Below are 15,790 nucleotides of genomic sequence, written 5' to 3'. Positions count from 1 at the left end.
GCTTCCCGAGAGCAGTACTGTGGGCAGCCTCTGCAGGCAACGGGCAGATGTTTGGAGGGGCAGACCCTGGGAGAGGAGAGATCCCAGGTGGCCATGGATCTGCACCATTTCTTTTCCTGCTATGAGGAGGACAGCACCATTCTGAAAAATCACCTTTTCTTGTAGCCTAGTAGCTTGCCAGTAATGGTTGCCACCACCGAAAGCAAAAACTTGCTTCCTTCTTATTTCAGTTTGTCCTCTTCCCGCATCCAAGACTTCTGTGTGTTTTGTGGCTTTCATTGTGTGGTCTGTAAAACCAGACCTTGGTAAGCAGCAACAGGGGAGAAGGAAAACCCTTATAAAATATCTTGTCAAGCGTTTGATCCCAGTCTCGTCCCCCTCCAGCCCTAAGTCTGTTCCCTGTACCTGCCGCAGTGGGAGCTCCAGCCTGACTGAGCTGCTGGGTGTTCTGCGTAACTCTGTGCTTTGAGGATGGGCTTCCAGAAGCAGGAGTGTTTTGAGATGAGTCAGTTAAAAATAATGGAACCGATAGTGGCTTTTAAGGACTTGTTTTGGACTAAGCGATGAAAGCACACGTGTGCTCTCAGCACCTTGCTGCCAGCCAGAATCGGTACGAAGGGGCAAGAGAGGACATGTGTGTGTCCTCTCCCCTCTCTTGCCTCCTGTAGCCCAGATTTCTACCTCGTTGCATGGCTTGTGCTGAACATAACAAAGGAAACTCCTTCCGAAGGTGGGATGGATTACAGAGTCCCCGGCGCCGTCAGCAATGGCGAAACGGTGCCTGCACACCCTAGCATGGAAAAGGAGAAGGAGGAGGACCAGACCCTGGAGCGAGGGCAGTGGAACAACAAGCTGGAGTATGTCCTGTCTGTGGCTGGGGAGATCATCGGCCTGGGAAACGTCTGGCGCTTCCCCTACCTCTGCTACAAGAACGGTGGAGGTAAGTGCAGCCCTGGCCCCGTCCAGCCCCAGGGGTGCCTGGTCACCGGAGTCCCCCCGCGGTCCCTCCTGCCTCTGCGACGTCCACGTCCAGCCCCGCTCACCCCTGGCAGCAGCTTTTCAGCAATGCCCAAGTCATGAGTCTGAAGAGAGGGTGCCAACTTGCCGGCATAGCGCTGCCGTCCGGGCCACGAACCAGGGTTGTTTTGACCCGGTGGGATGCGGATGACTGAGTGATGGTGTCCCAGAGTTTCTGATGGCCGTAGCCACGTTTCCCTGGTCCTGCCGGTGAGGTGGGGTGGCCATCTGCAGGGGGAGGCAGGAGGAGCAGGGTGGGGGTTCGGCTCTCTGAGTGTTGTGACTCGCTCCAGGCATCTTTTCCTTGAGGAGCACTAGGCACCCTGCGCAAATAAGATGGTGGGTGCCGGCAGCATCGCAGGGAAGTGGTGCAGGAGGCCGTGGGGCAGGCGCTGTGAGGAGCTGCAGCGATTCCTGGACTCTCGGGGGGGCTGCGAGGGGCTCACGGCCACAGGTCCTGGTGTGGTGTCTGACTGTGGAGGGATAGCCCCTGGGTGCTGGACTCGGGTGGCAGGGACAGGGCAGAGCGAGGGGGTTTTCCTCGCCTGGGTGCAGAAGCACAGCACCCCTCCTGCGCTCCACGGTGCCCGCTGGCATCCGCCGGAGCTGCGAGCGTGCGGGAGAGGGGACCCCTGCCTCTGAGGCACACGGCAGGGCTGTGAGGTGCGCGGGTGGACGTGCTCCATGGAGAGAGGGAGCGGAGGGTTGCTGTTACCACCGAGGTGCTGGCACGTCGGTGCTGCTCAGGCTGTGCTCGGCAGTGACCGGGGGTCAATCCTTGGCGAGGCCAGGCTGCCCCACAGCTTGGCGGTGGAGCTGGGCTTGCTTTTGCAGGTGTTTGTGCCTGCTTTTAGTTTGTGGCTGCCTTTGAAGGGAAGAAATTGTTTAAAAAACCGAAAGCCCGAAGCTCTTCCTAGGTTTGGCTCAGTGGCACGTGGAGAGAGAGAGAGAGTTGCTCTCCCTGTCTAGTGATTAGTTGCTAATTGGGCTCTCTGGAAGAGCAGGGGAGAGGGGAAACAGCGTTTGGCTGGGAGCTGGCAGGGAGCGAGTGCTGGGGACCTGGGGCTGAAATCCCCTGGCTTGAGCTTGGGGTAGTCTCATGGGCCTCACTAAACTGCTTTCATCCCAGTGGCATAAAAGAGGATTAACTGCTGTTTAGCTACTTTCACGCCATGCTTTGCTCAGCGCTTGTTTCTTTTCACCGGGTGGTCAGGCATTTTCTTTCCCTGTTGAAAAAGGACGCTTTTTCGTGTTCTCCCTTTCCACAGGGAATATTTCTTGGCTGCTTGCTGAGCTGTGTCTGCTCCCACTGCTGCACCCTTCCCGGGCGCCATCCTGTCCAGGGGGAGCGGGACCCAGGACCCTGTTCTGTCACCCCTTTCCCTGCTGCTCCCCCTGCCGTGCCCCCCCACTGGGGCTGGGGGAGAGCTGAGGGAGGGCTTTGGGGAAAGGGGAGCCACAGTGTGTGGCTGGAGAGCAGAGGCAAGATGAGAAGGGATTTCTCAGCCTTTTTCCCCCCCTAAGAAATGGGCCTGAAGCAAAGCCCTGTGAAGTGGCAGAGACAATGAGGAGCTTGAAGTCTCAGGCAAATTTTTTATCTCTGGCTGCCTTCCCATGAGGTTAGAGCAAGGATGGGGCACGAGACTCTCGTGCAGAGAGAAAAGCGTTTTGGGTATGACTTCTCCCGGGGCAGGGCAGTGCGACGAGGCTGTGCAGGACTTGAGGCTCCCTCCTCCACTATGGAGTCCAGCCTGCCCCAGCTGGTGCTGTATCAAATCCCTTGTAATGCCTTAAGATTAATTTTAAAGGCTGCCAGAGGTTTTGTCCTGTACTCCCTTGGGAAGGCTGGTCCAGGCACTTCCTTCCCTGTTACTTCAATAAAGGTGTGGGACCTTTATTTAATTTCCAGCTCTAGGTCAATCACGGCCAGCCTACAACCATTTGTTCATGTGCCAGCATTACCATCTGGCTGAAATAGCTCTGCCCCACTGGCTGACGACTTCTCCCCCACACTGAATGGTGTGTAGGCAGTGGCGATAACCACCCTCAGCTTGTGCTTTGCTGCCCTAAATAAGTCAGGCTCTTTGCAAAAAAAGGTATCTGCAAAATCTGAGCTATGCAAAGAGGGGCAGCCGGTCACTTTTCCTTTCTTTAGGGATATTTCCACATAACAAAGAAAGAGTAGTCCCTTACATATTTAGGGCTCAGTGTCTGATACCAAGGTCCTAAATAGTGGGGTGTGGGGGGGGCGGGGGGCGAGAGCAAAAAGTGTTCTTTTTGCTCTTGTTCGCTCTTGCTTTCGGTCTCCCATGGCGGTGTCAGGCCCTCCCCAGGCAGGCTGGCCCCTCCGATTGGGAAATACCGGGGAAGCCTGTCTGGTGGTGTGGCCGCCGGTGCCACAACCCCTCCCCAGCGCTCCCCAAACCGGCCGGTCCCAAGGGCCACCGCCGCCACCGTCCCTGTACGCGCAGAGGGGAAGGGGCCACAGTGGAGGGGACACCCGTGGCAGCGCTTTCCCCTTCCCCTTCGGCGGGGCAAACCTCTGCTGGGTGTCGGGGTTCACCCGTGGGGAGGGCGGATGGGGCTGGGCTGGAGGGACATCAGCCAGTGCTGGGGGGGTGCTCAGGTGCGCTGCTGGGTCCCCCCCGCTGCGGGCTGCCCTCCCTGCCGCCCCCCAGGACAGAGCGGTTGTGCGGGGCAGCTCTGCTGGGCACCTCACCTTGGCTTTTCCTCCTTGCAGTCCCTCCCTGAAGGGCCATCCTGCCTGCTGCCTTTCCTGCCGGTGCGGGCAAGCAGTAGTCCTCTGCCAGCTGAAATGAAAAGGGGGGGGTGGTGGGTCTGGTGTCAGCGTCGTCCCACCCTGCCTGTCCCTCTACCTGGGGGGCGAGGGCAGGGGGGGCATATCACAGCCCCTGGCTCAAATATGTCTCTGCAAATTCCCCTACCCAGCCATAATTTTGCATCATTACGCAGCCTGCAGGTCGGGACCATCCAGTTAGACTACCAAAGCGTGAAACCTGCCAGCAAACCTGAGGAAGAGGAACGGCCAGATCCCAGGCTGGAAGTAAGGGAAACCCAGGCTGGGGAGCTTGACCTGCCACCTCAGAGACCTCCCCTGGGATCCCCTGGCTGCAGTTTAGTTAAATACAAACTTCTATACAAGAATAATATCTCTTGAAAATAGGCACCACTTTTACGACAATATGATTGCACACAAGTTGGGAGTTGTGGGGATGGTATTGATACAACCCCCGCCCTTTGCCTTCACTGATTTCTTTTTACTGGTAGAGGGAGAGCATGTGGGCATGCTTGTCATTCACCCATGGCTGCCAGGTATCGGCATCCTGCCCTTCAGCTCCTGTTTGCCCACAGGGAGCTGCAGAGATGCTCCCCCTATTTCATTGATTGCTTTTTAGCAGGGAGGGGAGGACTGTGGCTCTGTACCCCATTGGGATGAGTACGGGGTGGGACTTATGGCTGGTCCCCAAAGTCCCCCTTCCCTCTCCCTGCCCCTGCATGCTAGATAAGCTTCTTAATGAAATCTCCTGGGTTTTGAGTTTACTTGTGCACCAGGATTGTTATTCCCCATACACCCCTGCCCACCCAACCCCAGAGCCAGTTAGCATCTCACCGGCACCAAAAAGGACTATGCATGGAAAACATGGTTAGTGGCTGGCTGGGTTGCCACCTCCGACCCTGCGTGCCCCTCTGAGCCTACCCCAGCCCGGCTGCTGCTCTCCGCTCGAGGTGACCCCTTTCCACGCCAGCTCCCCGTGTCCCTGCCTTTGCAGCATGGCTTGAGCAGCTTCCGTGGGACATGAGTGCAGCAGAGAGCACAGACCGTCTTGCAGGGCTGTCTTCTGTGCTCTGTGGGGTAAAAGCCTGGGGTAATCAAAAGCCTGATGTATTTTATCCCTCCCTGCCTGGTTTCACGACAGAGCTTGACCAGGAGGGCAGCCCTGGCTGCTGGTGTGAGGTACATACTTTCCTGCACTCTTTCGTTTATGTCTGCTGCTTTTTGGTGAGCAAATGATTGAGCAAACTCACAGACTGCATGAAGGTGTCAGTCTTTATGTGCTCCTCAGTGCCTTGGTGTTGTCATCCATGGGCTTGTCAGCTTATTCAGTCAGAATAATCAATGTGAAAGGAGTCACCAACTTGATTAAAAGTCACAATGGTTTTACAGCAGGGTGTTCTCCTGTATTTCTATACAGCTATTGAGAACTTGTTTCACTCTTCTGCACAAAAATCAGGCCTAGAAGCTTTCCTTTCCTCTCCATCTTTTCTAAATGTTGAGTTTCTCATGCAATCACATCACTTCAGGAGATGAAACTTGAGGAAAATCCCTTTTTCCTGGCATCCCATCCATGGTCTTCCCGCCCCCGCTGTCCCCTGCCAGGAGGGACCTGCTTGGTTCCAGGTTGGAGACGGCCTGACCCTAGTCACCCCACAGGGCTTATTTTTCCTATCTGCTGCTTGAATCTGCCAGGTGCCTTCTTCATCCCCTACCTCATCTTCCTCTTCACCTGTGGGATCCCCGTCTTCTTCCTGGAGACGGCGCTGGGGCAGTACACCAGCCAGGGAGGGGTGACAGCCTGGCGCAGGATCTGTCCCCTCTTCGAAGGTGAGTCGGGTGAGCCCAGGAGGGCATGGCGAAGTGGGGGGACCGTGGGGCCCCGGGGCGATGAGTGGGGTTGCCCTTCCCCACAGCCTGGATTGTTACCTGCCTCCATGCATCTGCTGCCCACCCCTGGGGATGCTGGCCTGGGAGGGCCACTGGCTGCCTCCTTTCCAAAATCATGCTGGAAAAATTGATCGACTTTCTCACCAAACAGTTCCCATTGTTACGTTGCATCCTGGTTTCCTTCTTCATGGCCGCAGCTCTGGCCAGGAGCTTTGCGCCCAGTCAAGGTTGTCCTCCAAGAGCTAAATGATAAAAATGCTTTTGACTGTTATGAGGAACCTAACACATACTACTACTTTAAGTCAATGCTAAGTCATTTTCCTGAGTTTGCAGATGGCTCAAAACCTTAGTGGTGGAAGGTGTCAGTTGTCTTAATAAATCATTAGCAGCCGGATCCACTTTTAGCACTTTTTCAGCACAGTCACCCAGCCTCAAGCCGCCTTCCATAATTTCTCTGAAAGTCTCAGTTGCCTCTTCCCCATATACCAAAACCTTTAGCTGCTCCTCCAGCACCTCCCAGACAAGGTGCATGCTGTTAATACAAAAGCTTCCCAAACAAAAGTGAAAAGGGATGAGTGAACAAAATGAAAAGTGCATTTTGGTAGAAGAGGTGCTATTCAGCAGGTGGAACACTGACATATGTTTCTGTCTCTTTGGGTGGCTTTCCAACCATAAGCTGCCCATCCCCTGCCCAGACTCTTTCCCATTGCCACCCTTTCACCAGGGAAGGCTGTAGTGGGGCAGTGCAGACAAAATGCAGAGCAGCAGATGAAAGTGTTGGCTGAGCACCTCCCAAGGGGACTCCTGTTCCCATCCCCCGGCGCGTGGGTCACTTGCCTTCGGGGCTCGCTTTCTGCAGGAATTGGCTACGCCTCGCAGGTCATCGTCGTACTGCTGAACTTCTACTACATCATTGTCCTGGCCTGGGCCTTGTTTTATCTCTTCAGTTCGTTCACCATAGACCTCCCCTGGGGCAGCTGCGACCACGAGTGGAACACAGGTGGGTGTGGAGCCCCCTCCCAACCCTCCGCCGGATCCTGGCTGAGGGAAACCTGCTGCTACCCAGGGCCAAACCTCAGGAGAGCGGCTGGCCCCTGCGTGGTGGGACCGCAGGTCATAGGGTCGCGGAGTGCTGGGTCGCTGCAGTGCTGCTGGCGCTTTTGGGGAAGAGGCTCGGCTGATCTGGGTCTTTGCTAGAGAGCAGCAGTGCTGGCGCTGCCCAACCACTTGCAGCAGCCGGGCAGTGCCACGCAGTGGTGGCCTCCCCAGTGGCTCCTGCTCTGGGTTCCAGGCACTGTGGGCACCTTCTTGGCATCTTCCAGTCACCCTGAGCTGTGTGTTAGCCATAGACCCAGGGCTTGTCGGGACTGCTGACTGTGCCTACTGGAAGGAAAAATTAAATGACATCATCTTAGTTGTCCTAGGTTTCTTGCCAGCCTTACCCTGGAGGTGACTCCTCTTGTGCATTTTTGGGACTATACAAAATTTGTCTCAGAGTCAATGTCAGTGACTGTTGATGCTGTGGATGGAAAGGTGGGGATTTTTCAGATCCTTTGGTACTTCAGCCACTGCTACTTACACTCCCTCTCTCCCTGGGCTTCTCCTGCAGGGAACTGCATGGAGCTCCAGAAGGCAAACTCGACGCTCAACGTGACCAGTGAAAATGCCACCTCCCCTGTCATCGAGTTCTGGGAGTAAGTAAAGGACAGGCCTGTACCCCCTTTCCTCCGGGACATACCTTCCCCGGGCAAGGAACAAACCCTGCAGCGGCATGTCCTATTAACCCCTCCTTGCCAGAAGAGGACACAAGAGAGGAAGCTAGGCAGGTCAGAGTGAAGTTTATCAGGAGCAGGACCATCAGGCAAGGGTAACATCGCTGGGCTCGTGGTGTTTGTCTGGAGCTGTGCTGGCATGCCTCAGAGCCATCTGACTTTGTCCTTCTTTGACGCTATATTCCTGTCCCTCTGGACCTTTCAGGCTTCTTGGTCTCACTGACCTCAGTGATGGCTAGCTGACTGTGCAAGACCTTACCTCACTGATGCTTTGACTCCTCTGGTCCTTGATATTTTGTTTACTGTCCTTTTCTCCCTTATTCCTTTGCTGTTGCACTCTCCCTTTCTCCATTTGTGCTGCTCCTCTCCCTGCCTCCTCCCTTCTTCTTCATTGCCAGCTGTGAGTTTCCTTATACAGTTGTTTCCTCCTGCAGCGTAGGTAAATTGGCTGCCTGTTCCCCAACCTGAAGTTTTGGTTCAGACTTACCCAGGGTGCAAACCTCAATAAAATTAGTGGCACTCCCTCAGGGTATAGTGGCCATTACCCTATGGTTTGGATTACAGTTCATATATCTGCTGGATTATGCATTTCTCTTGTTCTGCTTGGAGAAGTCTGCCCCATGAAGTCCTTGACCTGCCTGGTAGCTGCATCCAGTGTAACCGTGCTCAGGACATGGGTGCCAAGACTATAGGTGGGAGTGGGGTGAGATCTGTGGTGATCCACAAGACAGCTCTGCGATGGGGTTTTGTCTGCATGTTTTGCAAGCTGTAGCATGTTCAGCTGTTGAAGAGGAGACCTTAAAGTCCTGTGATATACTGCAGGAGTCCATACTAGCAATGCAGTAGGCGATCTCTTTCCTTTGAATATGTGCTACTGTGTGATACCAGCATGTTCCCAGGAGGCTCTGGCATGGTGGGTGGTGACTTCTGTATGCAGGCTAGTCTTCATCTTAAAAATAGAAAAAGAGGTGATGTTTTCACTTTAAAGTGACTAATATGCAAGCTATCCTGAGGAGAGAAGCTCACAAAAATCAAAATGAAGTGCTGGGGTCAGCTTAATCCGCGCTGAAATTTGCTCCCTCGTTTTCATTGTTTTCTCCCCTTGTGTTAGTTACCCTGAGGTTCAGGGTAGCTTTATTTCTGGCATAAAGGCATAGGCCTGTTGGCTTGGGATCTTTGATGATCCTCAGCATCTCCTGGGAGAACAGGCCCAGTTAAGCACTGAGCCCTGGCTAATAGATTGTGCAAGTAACCCCTCTGCTGCCACCATGAATTTCCCTTGTGCGTTTAGATGGACGGAGGGCTCTGCCCTCGCTGCCCTCAGCAGCGCTGCTGGGTGCTGTCAGCACACGGAGCACACAGTACCTCCAGGGCATCCCCAGCTCAGCACAGGGACGCTGTTTTTAGACTTTAAAGTCTTTAAATTTTCTTTGTCTCCTGTGTGCTCCCTGAGCCCGCACTCTGCCGGCTGCTCACGTGTGATTAGATGGTGGCCTGCCTTAGACTACTTTTCCCGAGGCTGACTGCTGGAAAAGTTGATGTTCCCATCACTGCTGTGACCACCCCTGTGTTACTGGGGAATCAGCACACCAGACTGGAAATTTCCACTGTCCGTTGCTTCCGATGCAGCATCTGTTCCTGCCCTCCCTGGGCGGGGAGGTAGGAGGCCGCCGTTTCCTCAGGAAGCACCGACCTGCAGTGGGCTGATGGCACGCTTCTCTTGCCTCTTTGGCTGTGGTACAGTGCCCCGTTAGTTATGCTCTGCTGGCACCCTCTCCCCACTGGTTTTAGGGTCCATGTCCTTAGAAGCAGGGAGAGCAACATGATGAAACGTATCTGGTGGAGCAGGGTGATTTTTCCAACCCCTCTCTCATCCTCTCAATCTGCTTGCTGCAAGGCTGTGGGGGAGGAAGGGAGGCAGTGTGTCTTAGACTGTGGTTCTCCAGCACTGCAGCCTTTATTTTAGGATAATTTCTGTCTTTTGCAGCAGGGTGGGCATTGCTGCCGGGCTCCAGGGTAGTGCGTGTCCCATTTTGGGACTGCGCCATAGTGTTTCACACCCAGATCCATCTGTGCGGTGTAGGAGATGGAGGAGGGTGAGTCCTTACTTCTGTAAGTGATGAGGAAGATTTGACATACACGTGACATGGAAAGGTGCTATATGGCCAGGGTGAGACCATGAGACCTTAGCTGAACCAAGGTCCATCTAGCCCAGGATCCTATCTCCACACTGGCTGAAAGAGGACGCCCAAGGCGTCCACGTAGTGGAGATTGTTGTGGTTCTGGCTGGGTCTTTGTCATGGCATGGGATGCTCTGCTGCTCTGGGCCCTGAAGTGAAATATGTAGCTTCTCCTAAAGACAGAAGAAGAGTGCTATGGAGAAGGAGTTAGAGACCCTTGCGTCTTGGGTGGTCCTGATCAATTCTGCGTGGTAAGTGCAAAGTATCATTCACTTTGAGGTTTGAAGCATGTCAGAAATGTAGGTGACCTTTGTAATGTGCATAAAAGAAGGCCCGGGTGGAGCTTGTGTGTGCAATGTGCTGCGTGTTCTTGCAGAGGGAGAGTTCTTTCCCCCAGAAGGACAAGACAGATGAAGGGCAGGAGGAGGATAGGAGAAGAAATGTCTTGGCCCAACAGGCCAGCACTGGAGCGATCTTAGAAGCAGGTGTCCATGTGTGATCCACCAGGCTGGCAGTACTTTTAAGAGGGGAGCACTGCTTGATCCCTCTGAGGAATCCTTGCAGCTCAGACCTGGGCCTTGCTAGTAAGACATCCCTTCTCCCCAAAGCCATCAGGCACTGTGGAGGTGTGGTGATAAACAACGTGGTGTTGGAAACATTGGTGGCCAACATCAGTGACACTTGGATGCTCCTTTGCTTTCCCCCAATGCAGGAGGAGAGTACTGAAGATATCTGATGGCATCCAGCACCTGGGCAGCCTACGCTGGGAGCTGGCTCTGTGTCTCCTGCTGGCGTGGATCATCTGTTACTTCTGCATCTGGAAAGGAGTCAAGTCTACAGGGAAGGTGAGTGCTTGGTTCAGATCAAGCCTCTTCCCTTGCTCACAGCTTGATCTACTCACATTTGTACATTCGGAGAGGTCCTAGGGATCCCCTGGGAGCCCCTCTCTAAATGAGCTGGCAGGAGCTTGTGGGGCTCAGCTTTAATCAGGAGTGTGAGCAAGGCCCTATGTTTTGGGTAGGAAAGGATGGGAGCGCTGAGACATCTCAGAGCATTAACTTCCAAGATGTACATCACCATCTGGTCCCTCCCTATCCACAGGCCTGGAGGACCCTGCAGTCTTCCTATTTATGGGGTGGTTGCATGTTCCCTTCCCTCCCCCCACACTGTGAGCAAGCAACATGTTTTTGTCTCTGCTGACAAGTGCAGCTGGAAAATCTTCAAATTCATTAGACAGATAGTAGTGAAGGTAACTCTGATGGCCTCAAAGCTCTCTCTGCCTCATCACTATGGGGTTCTTTTTTTTTTTCTTTGTCCCAACTCTTCCTACAGTTGCTCATATTGCCCAGCAAAAAAGGTCATCTTTTTTTTCCCCACACTGGTCACTGCAGAGGTATTTCTTTGAATGCTTCTGGGAAGGGTTGGTGTGACTGTCTAGCTCCATCTCATGCTCCCTCTGTTGCAGAGTGTGCCACTCTCATTTGCACTAACACTATTACTTAGTTTCTGCTACTGCCTCCTGACCCATTCCTAGCCAGCTTTTTCTAGAGCCAGCAAGAACAGATGGAAATAAAAAGGTTTAGTATGTTATCTAAATTGTGTCTTCTCTGCATGCTTTGAACAAGACATCATGTGTGATGGGATGTAAATTTTAGCTGCATCCGTTTCCATCAAGTTGATGGCATGGATGTTAGCAGTTTCTCCTGCTTCCAGAATGGTCTGGGATTATGAAACATGACGGGGAAACCAAGCAGCTTGCAGAGATGATGTTTTCTGGTTTCCATGGAGTAAAATTAGAAGAAAAGAGCAACTGCTTGCTGTGGTGGCCTGGTAAAAGAATGCAGAGGCAGCATAATAACGGCAAATATGATACTAAGATACAGCAAACATAGTGTGGGAAGCGCTGAGAACAAATTCAATCTATTTCAGATACAAGTTCTAGGTTAAATGCAAGTGCTTTTTAGCAAAAAGGACTAGCGATGGTGAGATCTTATCTTCTTGAAAACAGAAACCTTCTTTCAGTAAAGCAACAGTGTCCATAGGTTTATCAACCCTCCGCATATTTAATAATCCAGCTAAAATGATGGCTGTGGGAATACAGTTACACTGGGGAAGAGTTCTGGGGATTTGCCTGTGGAGGGGCAAACACCATGAGCTGAAATCACCCTACTCAGAGCAGCAGCGGCGGTTCGCATCCTCTGACGTGGGGACTGCCTGTCCCCGAGGAGCGTTCGCAGATGCAGGAGGTTGTCACAGATGGAACCACTTTGCCGAGGCATGTGGATCAGATTCAAATAAAACCCTGGATGTTGTTGACCAGCATGTGACAGGACAATCACACTGATCCCGGCAAGGTTCCTAGTGATGTAGTTAGTGCTAACAATGCCCGAGAAATAAAAAGATTGGGTCTGAGCCAAGCACTGAGTAATATCTCATTGGATCCAGATGTTCCTGTTGTTAGATAGAAGTTTGGCACTCTTAATCCAGCAAAACATTCTCCAAATTCAGGCCTCTGGTCTCAATGCAGATGTGAGTGACTGTTGAGTGAAAAGCTTAACACGCTAGTTCGCGCAGGCCATAAAGCACATAGGATGTTACCAAAACGTGAATCCAAATCATATGCCAGACAGCTACCAGTTTGTATTCTGAGCTCCTAAAACTGATGTTATTTAGGGATCCAGCCAAGAATGTGCAACCTGGCATCCCAGAAGAACATGCACTAGGGTTCAATGGTAATGGGTTGTTTTTATGATTTTTGTTTTTAATCTTGCTTTAATGAGCTGAGAAAGATTAGACTTGCATCCTGTCATTTCCTGAAGGAAGAATTTGGTTGTGTGGTAAATACAGGGATGATTGTTAAACTTGCAGGACCTGCAGATTTGATTAACTGTCACTGAAAAGCTCTAAATCAGAGACTCCTTGAAGATTTGAGAATGAAATGAATGATGATGTTTGCCTGTGTTGAAGGACGCTGTCCCTGAGTTCCTTCAACGTTCAGGATGCAGATTCAGAGAGACAGGGATGGATCTGCTCACACAGACATCTCAGGCAATCATGAGCCCCAGCAAGGAGGTGTTTTTCACTGACCTCTGTGGCATTACCCAAGACTGCCATGATATATAGAGCAGGGCACATGAAATGCATAGAAAACCTGGAGCTGCAGGCAGAGATGATAATTCAGTAGTGTGGTTTTTTACGGATGGGATATCTCTCAAATCCTTGTGCATTACAAAACTGAATCACCAGAGAGTGTACATCTCGACTTTAAGGAGGACTCGTGTTGCAGTGTCAGGTGCTTTGACCGTTGCTTTATTCCGATGGAGTATATCAGGGTGGATCCAGAAGCTCTTTTTTAATCACTACTCAGATCATAAGGATTACCCAGGGGCAGAGTGAAAGTGGTCTTACTATCCAGGGAAATCATATACTTGTTCTTAGTAGGACCTCTTCTAATGCAGAAACTGCTATAGCTGTGGCAGAGCCTGTGACCCCTGCTCAGGGATGGTGGGCTTTAGGTGGATTTTGAAACAACTCATTCTGCATGAATGGGCAGGTGTGAGAAATAAATCATTTCACGTCATTACATTTTGCAGTTCCTTTAGAGATGAGCTTTAGCTCTCTGGTGCGTAACTGCCCAAGCTGAGAAAATTGCTGTAGGGTAGCATTCAGGTGAAGCGTGCTGATGCGAATCCTCACTCAGCACGTCCACACAGGAAAAACCTGAAGGAGCAACATTTCTTTTTTGGCCTAGCATGATACAACAGACTGAACTATTTTTTTTCAAGGTGGTCAATAAGTCTTGAAGGTGTGGGAGCAATGCAAAGGGATTAATGACACTACCTGAATTGCTGGGAAGACTGCATGAGCCCTTGATATCTGTTTGTTTGTGTGGGAAACACAGACTACAACATGTTGTTGTGGCATGCTACAGCAGTTACCCTGAATAGTCCTGAAAGTACCCTGGTAATCCCCAAATTAAATATTATATTTACCAGACATGGAGTCCCTGAAAGGATTAGCTGAGACTGGCCTGCAGCATTCCCCAAAGGGACATGGCTCCTTCGCTAGAGGAAGGGATTTCAACCCTACCTGCGTACGTCTGCATTGCTCTTGGGGCTAGGGGTGTAAAAAGCAAGAGGACACAGGTTAAAGGTCCTGTTTGGGTCTGCATCCTCGGTGGCAGTCTGAGATGTGCTGCCCTGCTCTGTCTGAAGTGCCCAGGTTGGGTATTTGAACAGGGTCAGTCAGAGGCAGTGGCTGCGGGTCACTGCAGTGGGGAGTGGTGGGCACAAGCCAGTTGTCCATGCCAGCCCTGAGTGGGGGAGCCCCACTGTTGTCCTTGGTGGTCCTTCGGAAGCAATCACATTTGTCCTGGGTTCGGCTGGGAGTTTCAGAGCGTATCTCTTATCTGCAAACCCCTTTACCCTTGCCACTAAACGCTGAGGAGAAGGGACTTTCTGTGTGTGGCTCAGACCTCTGTTTGGGGTAGGGATGTGCAGATGGATACTGGGGGCAGCTCCTTCTCTGATGCGCGTAGATATTACACCGTCGGCTTCAGTAGAGCTACTCTGACTCCAGCCTGGTGACAGCCTGACTCAGGGTCTGGATTGCTCTTAGGGCTAGAAAGGTTTTCTCTGGCTCCAGACGTGCCATGGCACGTCACAAGTTTCCTGGGCGCATTTCAAAATGCATTTGCTTCTACCGCAGGTGACAGCAAAGTTCTTGGTGAGGCAGCCTGACCCATCCCCTCCTGCTGCCCATCTCCCCCAGCCTGGGGGTCGGTGCTGTGCCACCGGCCAGCGCTGTGTGCTCTGACCCGCGCTGCTCGCTCACGCTTGTCCCTTCATCCTCCTCCCAGGTGGTGTATTTCACGGCCACGTTCCCATACCTCATGCTGGTCGTCCTGCTGATCAGGGGAGTCTCTCTGCCTGGGGCGTCCCAGGGAATCCTGTTTTACCTTTATCCAGACCTCAGTCGCCTTGGGGACCCCCAGGTAAGGTGGAAGGGGGACTGAGTGGCTGAGCTGTGCTTGCACGGACGCCCGTGGCTGTCCTCTCTCCCTCCTTTTCATTTTCTCACTCTCTTTTTTCCAATTTCTTCTGTCTGTCTCCTCTTTTTCCCCTCTGTGGGCATAAGGCAGGGCTGTGATATTGGTGCGTACTCTGACGGTCCCCATGCTCTCTTGCCCTTGGCCTTCACCTGTGCTGTTACGTATTTTCTAGTCTGACTTGCCCAGGGGTATGGGCAGTGGGATTTAACCCTTCATCACGACTGGCACCAGCTGTTTTTGTTGCCCACCTTTCTTAGGGAGACTCCTCTGCTGTGAAGGCAGCCGGTGCATGGGGTGACACTCTGCACCATGCTGGCAGCTCTTGAGGATGAGCCCTGCTCCTGGCATGTTTGCTCCGGCTTCCCTGGGAAGCATGCTGGGTGCATGGGTGGCAGGAGCCATGGCATGCTGCAGCAGCAGTCCCTGGGACCCAGCCGCCCTCCTTGCCTCCCCATCCCTGGTGAGAAATTCCTGCCTGTCTGACGAGAGGGTCAGTGCCCGACTGCTGCTTTTAATCTCTTCGGGACAAGTTCTTCCACGTTAAATCCTGGCTCCAGCTGAGCTGCTGTACCAGCCTTTGTGTGAAGGTGTTTCCAAAGGAGATTAAAGAGTGCCTGCCTGGAAAATAGGCCAGCAAAACCCTTCATAACCCCATTAACTATTTCTGGTCTAGCCCCAGTGCTGTCTTGGTTATTAATTTTGCGAACGGGGGTGTAAGTGCTGGGGGAGGAATGGCTCCGGCTGATCCTGCCCTCCCTGATGGAGGAGAGAGGATCCCTGTTCCCTGTGGGTAGGGGCTAGCAGCGTGTCAGGGGCTGCAGGGCATCCGCGGGTCCTGCCTGTGCCACTGGTGCAGCGTGGCTCTGTGCGAATCAGTTTGACTTATGGCTTCCGATTCAGGGAGCTAAACACGAGCGTCCGGTTTCCAGCCACAGGCAGTCTGGTTTTTATCATGGGAAGGACTCGGAGTTCCTGCTCAGATTTCTGGAAGTTGCTCTCTGGTCCAGGCTGTGCCTGAGCAGGGGGTGAAAAGCCTTGTTTTACAGTGCCGGCTGCTCTCTTGCTCTCTCGGTTTGCCTGTGGACAG

General features: G+C 52.7%; 1 protein-coding gene across 2 annotated transcripts in view; it reads left to right on the top strand.

Moving 5' to 3' along the window:
- The first annotated feature begins 730 nt into the window (after positions 1–730).
- The window catches only part of LOC142042260 (sodium- and chloride-dependent GABA transporter 2), a 30,848-nt gene continuing 15,788 nt past the window's right edge, over positions 731–15,790 (top strand). Inside the window, exons 1-6 of one of the 2 annotated variants that reach the window (XM_075052016.1) lie at positions 731–940; positions 5,507–5,641; positions 6,561–6,701; positions 7,311–7,395; positions 10,366–10,498; positions 14,512–14,646. In XM_075052016.1, coding sequence (XP_074908117.1) covers positions 736–940; positions 5,507–5,641; positions 6,561–6,701; positions 7,311–7,395; positions 10,366–10,498; positions 14,512–14,646 — 834 coding nt within the window. In that variant the 5' untranslated portion in view covers positions 731–735. The remainder of the gene's footprint in view (positions 941–5,506; positions 5,642–6,560; positions 6,702–7,310; positions 7,396–10,365; positions 10,499–14,511; positions 14,647–15,790) is intronic. The other variant, XM_075052015.1, reaches the window with a different exon arrangement.

This window comes from Buteo buteo, chromosome 19, assembly GCF_964188355.1.
Source record: "Buteo buteo chromosome 19, bButBut1.hap1.1, whole genome shotgun sequence".
Classification (NCBI taxonomy): Eukaryota; Metazoa; Chordata; class Aves; order Accipitriformes; family Accipitridae; genus Buteo; species Buteo buteo.
The sequence above is the reverse complement of the archived record's forward strand: the minus strand, read 5'-3'. Positions and strand labels throughout refer to the sequence as shown.